The 15,168-nt window shown below is 43.8% G+C and overlaps 1 protein-coding gene across 1 annotated transcript in view; it reads right to left on the reverse strand.

Moving 5' to 3' along the window:
• DOCK5 (dedicator of cytokinesis 5) overlaps window positions 1–14,365 on the reverse strand; it is a 236,457-nt gene extending 222,092 nt beyond the window's left edge. The window contains exon 1 of the mRNA XM_031949649.1: window positions 14,063–14,365. Within this exon, the coding sequence (XP_031805509.1) occupies window positions 14,063–14,105 (43 nt within the window). The 5' untranslated portion in view covers window positions 14,106–14,365. The remainder of the gene's footprint in view (window positions 1–14,062) is intronic.
• Between the last annotated feature and the right edge of the window lie 803 nt (window positions 14,366–15,168).

The raw sequence follows: 15,168 nt of genomic DNA on the forward strand, positions 1-15,168 counted from the left end.
AAAAAATAACTATTTATACATGCAAAGACAGTTTTCAACATTCACCCTTGCAAAATCATGTGTTCCAAAATTTTTCTTCCTCCTTTCCCCTATTAGACATTAGACAACAAGTAATCCAATATGTTAACCGTGTGCAGTTCTTCTGTACATATATCCACAATTATCATTTGCACAAAAAATCAGATCAAAAAGAAAAAAAAAGAAGAAAAGAAAAAAGCAAAAACAACATTCTTTGGTCCACACTCTCTCTCTGAATGTAGATGACTCTCTCCATCACAAGTCTATTGAAATTGGCTTGAATCACCTCATTCTTGAAAAGAGCCACATCCATCAAAATTGATCAGCACATAATCTTGCTGTTGCCGTGTACAATGATCTCCTGGTTCTACTCACTTCACTCAGCGCCAGTTCAGGCAAGTCTCCCCAGGCCTCTCTGAAATTGCCCTGCTGAACATTTCTTACAGAACAATAATCTTCTATAACATTCACAGACCATAATTTATTCAGCCATTCTCCCACTGATGGGCACCCACTCAGTTTCCAGTTTCTTGCCACTACACAAAGGGCTGCCCCAAACATTTTTGCACATGTGGGTCTTTTTCCTTTTTTATGATCTCTTTGGGATATAACCCAGTAGACACTTCTGGATCAAAGGGGATGCGCAGTTTGATAACTTTTTGAGCATAGTTCCAAATGGCTCTCCAGAATGGTTGGATCCATTCACAATTCCACCAACAATGCATCAGTGCCCCAGTTTTCCCACATCCCTGCTAACATTCTGCATTATCTTTTCCTGTCATCACAGCCAATCTGACAGGTGTGTAGTGGTATCTCAGAGTGGTATTAACTTGCATTTCTCTGATCAGTAGTAATTTAGAGCATTTTTTTCATATGACTAGAAATGGTTTCACTTTATTCATCTGAAAATGGTCTGTTCATATCCTTTGATGGTAGTGGGATCTTGACAGCACAGTAGATAGAGAAGTGGGCCTGGAGTCAAAAAGACCTGAGTTCAAAACATGGCCTTAGAAACTTACTAGCTTTGTGATCCTGATTAAGTCACTTAATCCTGCTTACAAAAACTATAAAGAATTGATAGTTCATCCTGTGATTGGTACATTAGAAGTCATCAGGAAGTTGACCAAGAGAGTCCTGTATCGGGAGCTAGAGAATGTGGATTCCAATCCTAGCTCCCCTACTTATTACCTAAAATAACACAGGGAAGTCATGCCCCTTTTCCAAGCTCCTGGTTCACCTTCAACATATAGGGCTGGCCAAAGAGCTCCCATGCTCCCTCTAAAGGATTCTTTGATGGTCTGGTTGTTAATGTGCAACGTTCCTTCCCCCCAACTCAGCAAAAGTTCTCCCAGCATCCTTCAAAATGCCATTTATCTTCATGTTGTACTGTGGTCAAAGCAAACCAATACTGTTTTGATAAGAAGAGGCTCAGCCCAAGAATATCTGGACCTTGATCTAAAAGCTGGGGCCACAAAAAACAAGTCTTGTCTCCTCCCCATCTCATAGGTGACACAAGAGTCAAAACACTACCATGGGGGCCATCTACCGAATAAGAGGCGAGAGCCTGGAGGAAGGACCACCGGACCTGGACAGAGAGGACGGAAGTTGAATTCCAGCTCTGTTTCTTTGAGCAAGAAACTCCCTCTCTCTGGCTTCCATTTCTCAATTTGTAAAAATGAAGGGGTTGGAACACATGATACTTCAGCTGTGGCTCTATGATCCTATCCTTCAGTGATCCTCCTGTCTCCTTTAAGAGCATCTGTGTCCTTCTGCCCATCTGGTACATAGCCTCATTCACCTTTGCTGAGAAAATCATTTTCAAGATTGAATTAATTTTCATCTTAATTTTGCTCTCTGGTAAGATTTTTAAGAGATCAAAGGGCTCAGGATGGAACATTCACAGTATCTGCCGTGTCCAGGCAGGAAGTTTAATCCAATGTGAAATGACAGTCAGAAACAGCACAAGCAGAAAAGGGGGAATAACAGGAGGCCATTTGAACAACAGGATCATGAAAAGACTGGGATGGCACGGGGCTCCGGGGAAAGACAAAACCAGCTTTTGTCTCTCAAATGGGAACTGGGTGCCAAGCATCCTGACAATAGCATGAGCCCTGGAAAAGAGCCAAGGATACGAGGGGACACGGCCCGTACATTACTCTGAAAAAAATAAATGAACAATTAGCACAACACTGATTTCCCTCTCTGCTTCCCCAAAACAGTCAACAGAAGCCCTCTGGAGCGAACTTTGGAAAATGACAGTCATTAGCAAAATACAATACAATTGTTGCGTTGAGCATTGTCGTCACTGTCCAAGAGGTTCCAAAATGGAACTGGGGAAGTGAAAATGACATGGATGATTTTAAAAAACGGGGCCTGAGACTTTCACCGGACTCCTGATGTCGGAACTCTTTCTGTCAATCCCCTGTTGCATCTTCTCTGTCGTTTATAGTTTACAAGGGTTGCTTAGGGGCCACCAAGGAGTTAATTGAATCAATGAGATCCAAAAGACTACATGTATCCCAGGCAAGGCTTGCATCCAGGTCTTTCTGAATCCAAATTAGCTCTCTATGGACTGCACCATCTTGCCTCTTATGATAACAACAAGAGCTAAGAAATATGACATAGGGAGAAAAAGGGAAGAGAAGGGAAAAAAGCATTATATAGTGTCCCATATGCTCCAGGCATTGTGCTTTTTATAAATATTAAATTATTAATTTGGAAATTATTTATAAATTATATATTCTACACATTATTTATTTATTTTTTATGTTATGTATAATTTATAAATTATATTATATATATTATTATATATAAATTAAATTGTAAATATTAAATAATAAATATAAATAATAGTACTTATTTCCCAGGGTTGTTGTGAGGATCCTCACAAGGTTTGTTTGTTTGTTTATTTTTTTAAGGTTTTAAGGTTTAAGAAACTGAGGCAGAAATGGAAATTAAGTGATTTGCCCAGGATCACACAACTAGTAAGTGATTTGAATTCAGATTTTCCTGACTCCAGAACCAAGATTCCATTCTCTGATACAGTTATATAAAGGACTTGAAATTTTGCAGGGAACATCAAATACATCATTATCACTGGATCCTAACACAGAAATTTTTATCCCTACTTTACAAAGAAAGGAACTGAGGCTCATAAAGGTGAAATGGCCCACTTCTGGTTACACAGCTAGTAAGGACATCACCCAAGTCATCATTATAATGACAAAATTAGTATTTCTATATCTCTTTACAGAGTTCATGAACCAAATACGTCTAGAAATAATGCAAAGAACTGGTGTTTTTTCTTTGTCAGTCAACTATATGCTCCTCATCTGTAGTCCATTGTAAAAAATTATGTTTTCCTCTCATATTTTTGCCAAGCATACTCATAGACCATTCTTAAGATGATTTCAGAGCCAAGAAAGAAGGACTATGGGTTGGGTGGTAAGTACTAACATAAAGTGATCTCTGATTGTCTTTAGAATCACAACCTCAGGAATCAGAAGCCAAGATGTTGGAGAACAGCCAGCAACCCAAATGAGCCCAATGTTCCTCTTCATACAACTTCAAATTAACACTCAAACCAAATTTTGGAGCAGCAGAAGCAACAAAAAGTCAGAGGAAGACGTTTCTCCAGCCTCCAGCCTCCAGAGTCAGCAGAAGTCTGTTGCACCACAGTGGGACCAAAATGTGGCAGCAGCCCCAGCAATGGCCTTGACAGTGGTAGTCATAGAATCTTTATGGGTTCTTAGCCATAAGGAAATAAGGAGGGGAGATCAGAAGAGATTACAGGAAACCCTTTGCTGGCACTGGGTGCGGATGGCATTGGACTCGTAAGTCAATTATCCATAGGCAGTTTTTGATTCCAGTTCCAGGATGGAAAGGAATGCTTCTGATTAGTCACAAGGGAGCAGGGACCCAGGTCACAGTTCCAGCTTCAAGAGGAGCACTAGCTGGAGAGGAGCAGGAGCCCTTCCCAGGTAAAGAGCAGAAAGGAGAACAGGAGAGCCATGATCACCTTTCTCTCAGGATCACACTATCTTGGAAGTACCCAAAACTTGAAGACCTTCAAAACTAGCTCTAAAAACAGCAGCCTCCCAAAAACCTAAAACATGAGACAGCGCCTCCCACCACCACCAGGGGAGCAGACGCTAACTTTGACATAAAGTTCAAAGTCAAGAAATAGGCTAGAAAAATGAGCAAACAAGAATAAAAAAAAAACTATAAAAAGCTACTACAGTGGCAGGGAAAATCAAGGCAGTGATTTCAGAAAAACCATGGCAAGAGTCATATGAATTGGTGCAAAATGAAATGAAAAGAACTGGGGGAATCATTATGGGCAGTAATACCAATGTTGTGATGATAATCAACTACTGGCTACTGTGATCAATACAGTGACTCAAAGTAATTCCAAAGGACTCATGGTAAAAAAAAATGCCATCACCCCCAGAAGGAGAACTGATGAACATGGAGTAAAAATTAAAGCATAATTTTCTCATCTTTAAAATTTTTTTTGCTTTTTTTTTATGATTAATATAGAAATGTTTTGCATGATTTTACATATATAATTGATACCACATTAGTTGTCTTCTCAGAGGGTGGGAGAGGGATGAGAATAAGGGAAATACTCTGGAACTCAAAATTAAAAAAAAAAGAAAAGAATGCTAATAAATAAACAATAAATTGCTTGAAAATGTTGGCGTTCCAACAATCATAGTCTCTCGTATGTATTTGTTATTGTACATGGTTTCACCCATATAATCTCGATCTGTTTTAAGTGCCATTTTGACTTCTTTCTATAAAATATTGGAGACTGAGCTGTAGTTCAAGTGTGGTCAGTTAAATTGTTTTCTAAGTAAAAAAAAAAATCTATATATCTCTATATCACTCTTTCTATACATCATTACAGATACATAGAAGCACTGCATAATCTGTCCTACTTTCATTTGATTTGTTGTCTTAATTTCTTCTATATCACCTCCTGGGATGATGACTTAATTATTGACTTATTGACCTGATATTGCCTTTTTTTGGCTTTTTTATGAGTTTTATGAGTTACTAATATTCTGAATCTTCTGTTACCCACATAAAGCCTAAGCCAGAGATGTCCAAGCCAATAACACTTGACTGACAGCTGAATAATACCAAAATAAAGTTGAAACACACTTAATAAAATAAATGAAAATATAATTTTTGTTCAGTTATTTCAGTCATGTCCGACTCTTTGTGGCCCTATTTAGGGTTTTCTTGGCAAAGATTCAAGAGTAGTTTTCCATTTCCTTCCCCAGCATATTTCACAGATGGGGAAAGTGAGACAAATAGGGTTAAGTGACTTGCCCAGGGTCACACAGCTAGTAAGTATCTGAGGTCAGATTTGAATTCAAGAAGATGAGTCTTGATGACTCCAGGACTGGGACTGCACCACCTAGATGCCCAAAATACAACAGAAAATAGATAATGTTAACATGTGGTTTTCTATGTAACCCACAATGCTCCTCATATATGGCTTAGAGACCTCCCTTTCTATTTGAGTTAGACCCCACTGGTCCAAACCATTGTTATCTTTGCTTGACTAGTGTCTCTTCTGGGCAGAAAAAACAAGTGTTTTCTGGCCGAGGTGGTTCCTGGGATCCTCTGCTTGCTTTATAATGATTAAACTTCTACCAGTGATAACCTAAGCCCACATCTTTACCTTTATCCATAGTTCCAATTAGTTAGCTTCAAGGACTTACTATAAGATACCAGTATGGATGGATTTTACCTTCTCATTTATCCCTCTAATCTACTGTTGACTTTGACCTTTGCTCTAGCTTGGGAATGATCTTTCTGTGCACCGATCCCTGATTCTGAAATGTCACACCTTGTTTCCTATTTATTAAGATATAGTCAACTTCAGTTTGACTGATTTTTTTTAATGGGACATTTCTAGCCCTTTCCAACTCGCTGTTGAAGGCAATATTGCCAAATGCCAGCATGAAACTTGGTACCCAATGAGGGATGGCTTCTGTCTTCTCAACTCTTAAATCTGTGATCCTCCTAAACCATTCCATCCTATTACTGTTGTCCACTACCAATCTCACAATGAAGTCATTAAACACAAAGGGAGATGTTGATTAGTTTGGAAGACCAATTTCTCAGTAAACATCTTGATCACCAACATCTTAGAGATTTTGTTGCATTCTCTCTTCACAGTAATCTGTATTTGTGCAACTGTGAGTACATTACTAAAGGTCTCACCATGCTATTTCTCACTATCACCCTGGAATCTACTAATTGTTCTATTCACTTAATTACTCCACCTCATCGCTGAGCCTTTTCTCTAGCTGCAGTCAACCATTTGACCCTGGGATGGATAACTTCTAGGAATAAGGTAGACAGTCTTACTGTACCCTGATCAGACAACATTTAAAATACTGTGTTCGACACTGGGTACCACAGAAGAAGGTCAATGAGAATCTGTAGAATATTAGAGATGAATAACCCAGGAAGAGGAAGGTTCCCGTCCATGCCATCTGAGTACTGACTGAAGGAATTGAGGGTGTTTAACCTGGAAAAGATTTGGCATGGAGGGAGGGGTACATAATCGCTATCTTCAAGTATCTGATGGGCTATCACGTGAAGGAGGAATTAAAATTCTTGTAATATGGCCCTAGAGGACAGAACCAAGAGCAAACAGGTCCATCACAAAGACATGGATTTATAGCTTGATGGAAACAAAATTTTTCTAATTCTCCACAAAATAGGATCAGAGAGGTGACTCAGTGGATAGAATGCTGAGTCTGGGCAGGAAGATCTGAGTTCAAATTTAGACTCGGGGATTTACTAGCTGTAGAGTCTGGGCATTTAACCACCATTTACCCTAACCCACTGGAGAAGGAAACAAAGTCTCCAATAGAGGCTGGATGACTATTTGGTGAATATTTTGGAGAAAGGATATCATGTAACGGGTATTTAATAAATGACTGAGGTGCTAGATATCGCCAAGGAATGCTTCCAAATCTCAGATTCTGTGTCCAGCCCAAATTGTAGACTTTGGAGTTGGAATACACAGTTCAGAATCTGTTCTACTGATAGCCACTACTTGTGTGACTCTGGACAAATTGCCTAACCTCTCCGGGTCTCAGTTTCCTCATCTGTAAAATGAGAGAGCTGGACTCTACAAACTCTGAGGTCCCTTCCATCTCTAATTCTAGATCCTACATAAGAGGTTAATTATCAACACATTAGATGATAAATGACTTGACTGTGGTGACTCACTGAAATAAGGGAGATGCAAAGATAAATGCAATAGAGTCTTTGCCCTTCTGAAGTTTACAGTAGAGTGGGGAGCATAAAACATGATACAAATCCAGTGGCAGGAAGATTTAAAGCTATTCTTCAGTTTCTCATGGTCACTTGGCAAAGCCTATGGACCCCTTCCAAAATAATGTCTCTAAATACCAAAATAAAATGCATAGGATGGTGAAGAAAATGAATGCTATTGCATTAAGTTATCAAAAGTTTATTCTTCTTTGTGATGGTAGTGAAGAAAGAGACTCCAGGTTAAGAAACCTTGATTTAGAGGAAAGAAAGAGTATTTCAAGACCAGAGCAAGGGTTATGAGAGTCAAGACAAAGGGAAGATCTAGGATCACTTCTCATTGGGTTTGTCTGAGCTGGGCATTGAAGGATGGAAAGGATTTTAACTGGCACACTAGTAAGGGAGAACATTGAAGGCATCAAAAGCAATGTGAATAAAAGGTCCATTTCCATGTTCTGAAAATAGTGAGCAAGTCTTTAGTAAGCAGGTAGGAAACATAATGTGGAGGGTAGAAGGGCTGGGGAGTTTCTATTTTAATCTAGAGGCAATAGATTCATTCAAAATTTTGAGTTAGGAAATGGCATGATCAGGTGTGTGTATATAAATTTTGTAGCTGTGTGAAGGACTTGGAGAAGGGAAAGACTGGGGGGAGGGAGAAAAGTTATCCTGCTGTTGCAACAGTCCAGGTAAGAGGTGATAAGAATCTAAAATAGGATGGAGGGTAGTGACTGTATGAGTAGAAAGGGACAGATGTGAGAGTTGGATGTGGTTGTAGAACTGACAAAACTTGTCAACTAACTGGATATGGGACAAAGGGAACAAAGGGAAAGGCTTCATACCTGGATGACTGGAAGGGTAGTCCTGTTTCAGTAGAAAATTGGTTGTTATTTAGTTGTTTTTCAGTCATGTCCCCATTTGGGGTTTTCTCAGCAGATACTGGAGTGATTTGCCATCTCCTTCTCTGGATTATTTTACAAATAGGAAACTGAGGCAAAGAGGGTTAAACGACTTGCCCAGGGTCACACAACTAGTGTCAGAGGCCAGATTTGAACTCGTAAAGATGAATCTTCCTGAGTCCAAGCCAAGTGCTCTAGCCATTATATCACCTAGCTGCCCCATTAAGTGGAAGACTTAGGACTAAATGACTTCCAAAGTTTCTTCCAGCTCCAACCCAGTAGGAAAAGAAGAATCTCAATATATATATATATATATATATATATATATATATATATATAACATCTGTATAATGAGCTGAGGAAGGAAAAGGCAAACTACTTCTTCATGTCTAAGTGGTGGAGGAGAGAGAGAGAGAGAGAGAGAGAGAGAGAGAGAGAGAGAGAGAGAGAGAGATATCTCCTCAGCAAAGATCACCAAATAGGTACACGAGCCAGGTTTGGTCCTATAGGACAACAATTTAGGTATTCTTTCCATAAGACTAGCAGCTAGCTGACTCAGTGGGTAGAGTGCTGGACCTGAAGCCAGGAAGACCTAAATTTCAAATCTGGCCTCAGACTTTTATTAGTTAAATGATTCTGAGCATGTCACTTAACCCTACTTGCCTCAGTTTCCTCATATATAAAATGAGCTGGAAAAGGAAATGGCAAACCATTCCAGTATCTTTGCCAAGAAAGAGTCAGAAGATCTGAAAATGACTAAACAACAATTCCACAAGACTAAGAGTAGACCAGTGGGACTATGACAGATGAATGAATGGTTTACGACTGCAAAAGAAGCTAATATTTTCCAAAATGTCTCTAACACCCCCCAGAACACATTTCTGACTGCCACAAAGACACTGAATTATACAGCAAAGCCTCCATAAATTAGAAATTTCCCAAACCCAATCTTGGTACAAATAGCCTATTTTGAAATTAGCTTAAAATAAATCTTTCAACAACTCAAATACTAAATGGACAGTTGGTAACTCTTTTCCAAAGAAAGCATGAGATGACATGTTTCCTCCCCTTCACTATTTGTCCAAAAATACTTTCATGGCTAGCAAGCAAGGCCTACATGTGGAGAACAGCTTGTCTTCCCAATTATGGGTGGCTCTGAACAACAGAATATAGTTTTGATAGATAGATTGATAGAACTCATTGATTGATTGCTAGATTTGATTGATAGAATTGATATCATAGCAAAGTTCACCACTGTCCTCTTCTTGGATACAGAAGTTCTCCTTTGCTCATCTCTTGAGGGGGCCTTCAGGAGTCAGCTGAGGGTGACATTTTCTTCTTGATCTCACTCCACTCTATTACCGATTCCCTATTCTCCTGGGATGTCTAGAAATTGATTTGCATATTTTTTTAATTCACTTTTCTAAAAACTTGTTGGTTTCTTCCAATAGAATAGAAGGTCTTTGAAGGCAGAGAACCTTTTTTTTTTTTTTTTTTTTTTTCTGTCTTCAGCACCAAGAACAGCACCTAGCTAGAAGGTAAGTTCCTAGAGGGCAGGAATTGTTTCATTGTTATCTTTGTATCCTCAAACAGAACACAGAGTAGGTGCTTAATAAGTGCTTGTATTTAAGTCAATTGAATAGTATGACCAGAGTTCATGAAGTTATCTGAGAATTTCAGAGGAGAAGGGACCTCAAAAGGCCACACTGACCGATCTAATCATTTTATCACTGAGGAAATTTAGTGACCTGCCCAGTGTTGTGCAGTTAGTTTCTGAGACTGAATTTGAACTCAGATTCTTTTGACTGCAAGCCTGACTCTCTATTTACTGCACCAAGGAGCTCAGTGATTAAGTCACTCCCCCAAGGTCAAAAGTGGGAAATGAGTCCAATCCTGATTTCCCTAACTCTCCAGCCAGTACTGGAAGAGGATGCTCTTACTGAAGCAAAAGAATCAAAGGATCTGAATTCAAATTCCTGTTCAGCCATTTACTTGCCTATGTGACACCAGACTTGTCATTTAACTAGCTACTTCCTCTATTAAAATGAGGCTATGGAGCGGAGATGGAGAATGAGGATGGACTAGATCCTTTCTGACTGTCCCTTCTTAATTTATGATTGTTTAAACTGGGTTCAAATCCTGACTCAGCTACTTTTGCAGGCAAGAAACTTCCTCTTGATGAGACAATTTCCTCTATTGTATTGTTGTTGTTTTTAAAGAGAACTTGACCAGATACCCATTTCCCCAGATCTCTTCTAGCCCTGTAAAATCTTTCACAATCCAATTCCAATCTAATTTTCTTATTTTTTCTTTAACTAGAATATAAATATTCATTAAAGGATAGAAACAAAAGAACAGCAGACATGCAATAACGAAATTGATGGCTCTAATGCTGATTCATTCACACTCAGGCTACTGGATCATAAATTCCTTGGGGGCACAAGTCATATCTTGATTTTTCTATTTTCTTCACTACCTGAGTGCAGCAAATGGCAGCTATGATACATTTGTATTCAATGGAGAAGAGCAGGTATTTGTTGTCCTACTGTGTGCTCTTCTATTAGATACTGGCAGAAGAGGAAAAGGGAAAAAAAAGATGTGTTTTTCTAATCAAATTTCAAATCTCTTTCTCACATGTATTTCAAGTTCCAGCAAAATTGATCTCTTGACTATCACCTTGTTAAAAAAAAAAAAAAAAAAAAAAAAAAAAAAAAAGATTCCATCTTCTGACTCCATGCTTTTGCTCTGGCTATGCCTAAAAAGCTCTCCTTCCTTATTTCTACCTTTTAGAATTCTCATTTCCTTCTCTTTATGTAAGAAGGCCATCTTCTCCAAGAAGCCCTTCCTACCAGTGCCCTTCCCCCTAAATATTGCAAAGATGGCATTGGAGCACTCTTCCATCTCTCTTCTACCTCTTAAGATACTTTCAAGACTAGTGTTCTTACAGGAAACCTTTCCTGACCCCTTCTCACAAGTTATGAGGGCCATCCCAGAGTAGTTTTATATAGGTTTATGTATGTATGTGATATATTTTATACATATACATACATGTATGTAAATGTATTGGTTCTTCAGTTTACACCTAGCAGTCTTTTAGAGCACAGCCTTCCCTAAATAATAAGAGCAGGGGCAGCTAGATGGTGTAGTGGATAAAGTGCCAGCCCTGAAGTCAAGAGGATATGAGCTCAAATCTGTCCTCAGACACTTAATATTTCCTAGCTGTGTGACCCTAGGCAAGTCCCTTAACCCCAATTGCTTCAGCAAAAATAATAATAATAATTATTATTATTATTATAGCAATTGCCAAGTTACCAAGAAAGCTGAGATGAAGTGAATGGGCAGAAGAGAAAGTGAGGAAGTCTTCCCAATACACATCTACACAATATTAAAGAATTACTGGAAATATTAACTGCAAGACTAACTGCAGATACTTTCCCACAATTTCCCTAAATTCTCACTCCGAAAAAAAAAAAATCTGCCTCAGATTACACATTCTTGGTTTTCTCCTAAACTGAAAAGCTCACAAAACAATCTATGGCCCAGAGTGAATTCCTTCCCCACTGGAAGAAAAATCATCAGTAGCATCACTGTTGTCTTCATCCTCATCCTCATCATCCTCATCACTGTCAATGCCTCCCTCATCTTCATCATGGTCTTCTTTATCAACACTGTCATTGTCATTATTTTGAAAGATTGACATATTTAAGATACAGTGCAAAGAACAAAGGGAAAAAACATTTCTAGAGCATCTCCATGTCTACTGCGTGCCAGGTGCTGGATTAATTTTTTTAAAATAACAAATATCTCATTTAATCCTTACAACTCTTTGAAGTAGATGCTACCATGAACCTCATTTTACAATTGAATAAATGGCAAGTGACTTTCCAAGGCTCCATAGCCAGCCTCAGACACTTATTACTTGTACGACCCCAGGGAAGGCACTTAATCCTGTTTGCCTCAGTTTCCTCATCAGTAAAATGAACCAGAGAAGGAAATGGCAAACTGTTTGAGCAGCTTTGCCAGGAAATGTTGGCTCTGACTGAAATAACTGAACAACAAAAGGCATGATTGGATGAATTTAAGGATCACGTTGATTTCTGAAGACTGGGCCACATGGGGTTAGTCTTTTCCCCCCAGAGCCTGAGTTTTGCCATCTTTAAAATGAAAAGGTTGGAGATGATAAAGTGTTTCCAGCTTTAAGATGCTCAGGTGTTTGCAGCATTAAGCACTGTCCCTCGGGGAGGGGGCCAACACGTTTTGTTTAACTGTTTTTCTTTGTCAAAAGTGGAGAGAGGGAGGAGATTTCGAACAAGGGGCAAAATCTAAGAAACAACAAAAGTATTAAGTCGTTAACTTTTTTGTCCTTTAAAAATTTAATTTTAAATTAATTATTTAACTTAATAAATTAATTAAATTAAATTCAAAATTTTAAAGCCCGATCCCCACCTGGGAGCGCTGTGGAAGAGCCTCGGTGTCCCCTCCCACTGTTCCTGAGCCTTGGTGCTGAGTTCAGAGGGCGCTCGGAATCCCCACCCTCTGCACACAACGGCCCCAGATAACCATATGTGCTCAGACGTGTTCCCGTCCCTAAGTCCTGGTCAAGGCTGACTGAGAATCAGGACTCCGGTGTCCAGTCCCACGCCCTCCGCACCCCAGCCTCACTTCCTGTCTCTCTCATCACCTCCTCCCCCCGTTTCCAGGCTCCCTTCTAAATCCCCTTAAGAGAAAGTCTCCCAAGTCCCGGGAGGCGCCTCCTCCGTCCAGTTCGGGTCCCCGAACTCGGAAACCGAAGCCACATTTTAACGAGCGCCTTTCAAGGGAATCGGTTTCCTTTGTCCGGCGGAGCGTATTTGACACATTTCAGGACATCACGAGAGAAGGGATCCCCGGGCTTCCCCAGCCCCCCGGGAGGATCAGCCCCGAGCCCGAGCCCCGGCCCCAGCCCGAGTAATTTTCCAAACCCAAATGCTCAACTCCAGGGGGATTAAAAGCAAAGCCGGGACTGTGCTGAAAACTAGAAAGCCTCCCGAAAGCCGGGACACATGATCCTGCTTCAAACAGCCCAGCTCGGGCGGTGATAGGCGCGTGGATAACGCCGAACAGGTGAGAACGACTTAATGGGGGCAGTGGAGGAGGGGAGCCCGGGGCTCTCTGAACTCAGAGGAGCTAGATTCGGGTTCATTCTCGGACCTCGCTGCCAGCTTGCGAACTTAGGCGCGCTCCCCGATCGCCCTTCCCCGCTGTAAAATGACTGCCTGCTCCCCGATGGTCTTCCCAGCTCCTGTACTCCCGGGAAGCCCCGCCGAGTTCTGGAACTCAGTCCCGAGCCGGCTCTCTCCGCGGCGTCAACCACACCGCCCTCCCCCGGGGGCAGGAAGGCAGGGCCAGGGCCCAGACAGTCCGAGCCCAGAAAAATGAAGCCCAGGCGGTTCTCCGGAACGGCTCCCTAGCCCGGGACCATCCAGTCCAGTCAGTTGGATCTTGCAAAAGCCGCAGTCCAGAACCGGAACTGCGCTCGTTCCCTTAAGACCAAAGTCTACAAGTCTCTCCTCCCCAAGCCAGTGGCAGCAGCAGCCTTCTCCCCCGTGGGCATCGGCAGCTTGGGGGGTGGGAGGGGGCTAGGAGCTGCCCCAGGATCTCCCCCTCCCCCGTGGGGACATCAGCAGCTTGTGGGGGGCATCGGCAGCTTGGGGGGCATCGGCAGCGTGGGGACTAGGAGCTGCCCCGGGATCTCCCCCCTCCCCGTGGGGCCATTAGCAGCAGACCCGGGCGCCGGGAGCTCGGGCTGCCCCAGAATCTCCCCGCGCGCGCCCCGCCACCTCCGGGGAGCCCACGGATCGCTCACTCACCGACTCCGTACTTCTGCCTCTTGGTGGGGATCCAGCGAGCCATGGTGCGCGGCCGGGGGGGGGGGGGTCCGCCGCCTGCTCTGGGCTCCGCTAGTCCTCGGAGGGCAGCTCCCGCCTCCGCCGCTGCTGCGGCCGGCCGAGCGCCACGGCCGCCGGGGCCCCGGGCTCCGCCGCCATGTTCCCGGCCGCCCGGGGAGCTCTGGAGGCGAAGTTTGCTCGCCCGCCCGCCCGCCCGCTCGCTCTGCCCCTCGCCAACTTTGTGGGGCGCGCCCTCCCGCGCTCTCCCGCCCCCCGTCCGAGCGAGCGGTCAGTCGGCGTGCGCGCGGTCCGCGCCTCGGTGCCTCCCTCCGTGCGGCCGCGCGATGCCCGCCCGCAGCTCTGGCGCCCGGGGCCAGCCCCAGGGTCACCTGCCGGCCAGCGCCGCAGCCACTCCTCGGCCCCACCCCCGGCAGCCGGGCGGGCGAGCGGGGGGCCGGCCGCCTCCCTCCTTCCCCTCCTGCTCGGCCCGAGCGGCGGCCACGCCTCCCGCCGGCCGTCCCACCCACCTCCCCGCCGGGCCCGGCCCTCCCGGAGCCGGGGTGGGGCGCCCGGACCACACCCCGCGGGCGGCCGCCGCCGGAGCCCAGCCGCCCGCTCTCCTGCCTCCGGCCCCCCGGGGCCTTCTTCCGCCCCGCAGCGGCTCCCGTCCCCCTTCCTCCGCTCTGGTCCCCGCGCCCCCCGCCCAGCTTGTCCCCGCCGTTCCCTGCGCCCTTCCTCGGCGATCCCGCTCTGCCTTTTCCTGCCGAGTCCTCCTCCCCCCCAGCCCCGAGCCCGCGGTCCTTCTCTAAAGGCCCGGGGAGAACCGCTCTGGGGTCGCCCCCCCTCCCCAACATTCCTCCCAAACTGCTGCTGCTAAACTGGCCCCAGCTGGGGGAGGAGACCCGGGCCAGACTTTCGCTCCGAAGCAAAAGCCAGACGGGAGCTCTAGAGCTGGGCGGGGGGGGGGAGAGAGGGGGGGGGTGTACAGCGCATCCCGAAAGGGCCCTCCCTTTGGTCCCGACACGGACGGACCACCCAGAACAGCTCACGCAGTGTCAGTGCTAACGGGAGCAGAAGCGCGGGAGAGA

The sequence above is a fragment of the Sarcophilus harrisii genome, chromosome 2 (genome assembly GCF_902635505.1).
Source record: "Sarcophilus harrisii chromosome 2, mSarHar1.11, whole genome shotgun sequence".
NCBI classification, from domain to species: domain Eukaryota; kingdom Metazoa; phylum Chordata; class Mammalia; order Dasyuromorphia; family Dasyuridae; genus Sarcophilus; species Sarcophilus harrisii.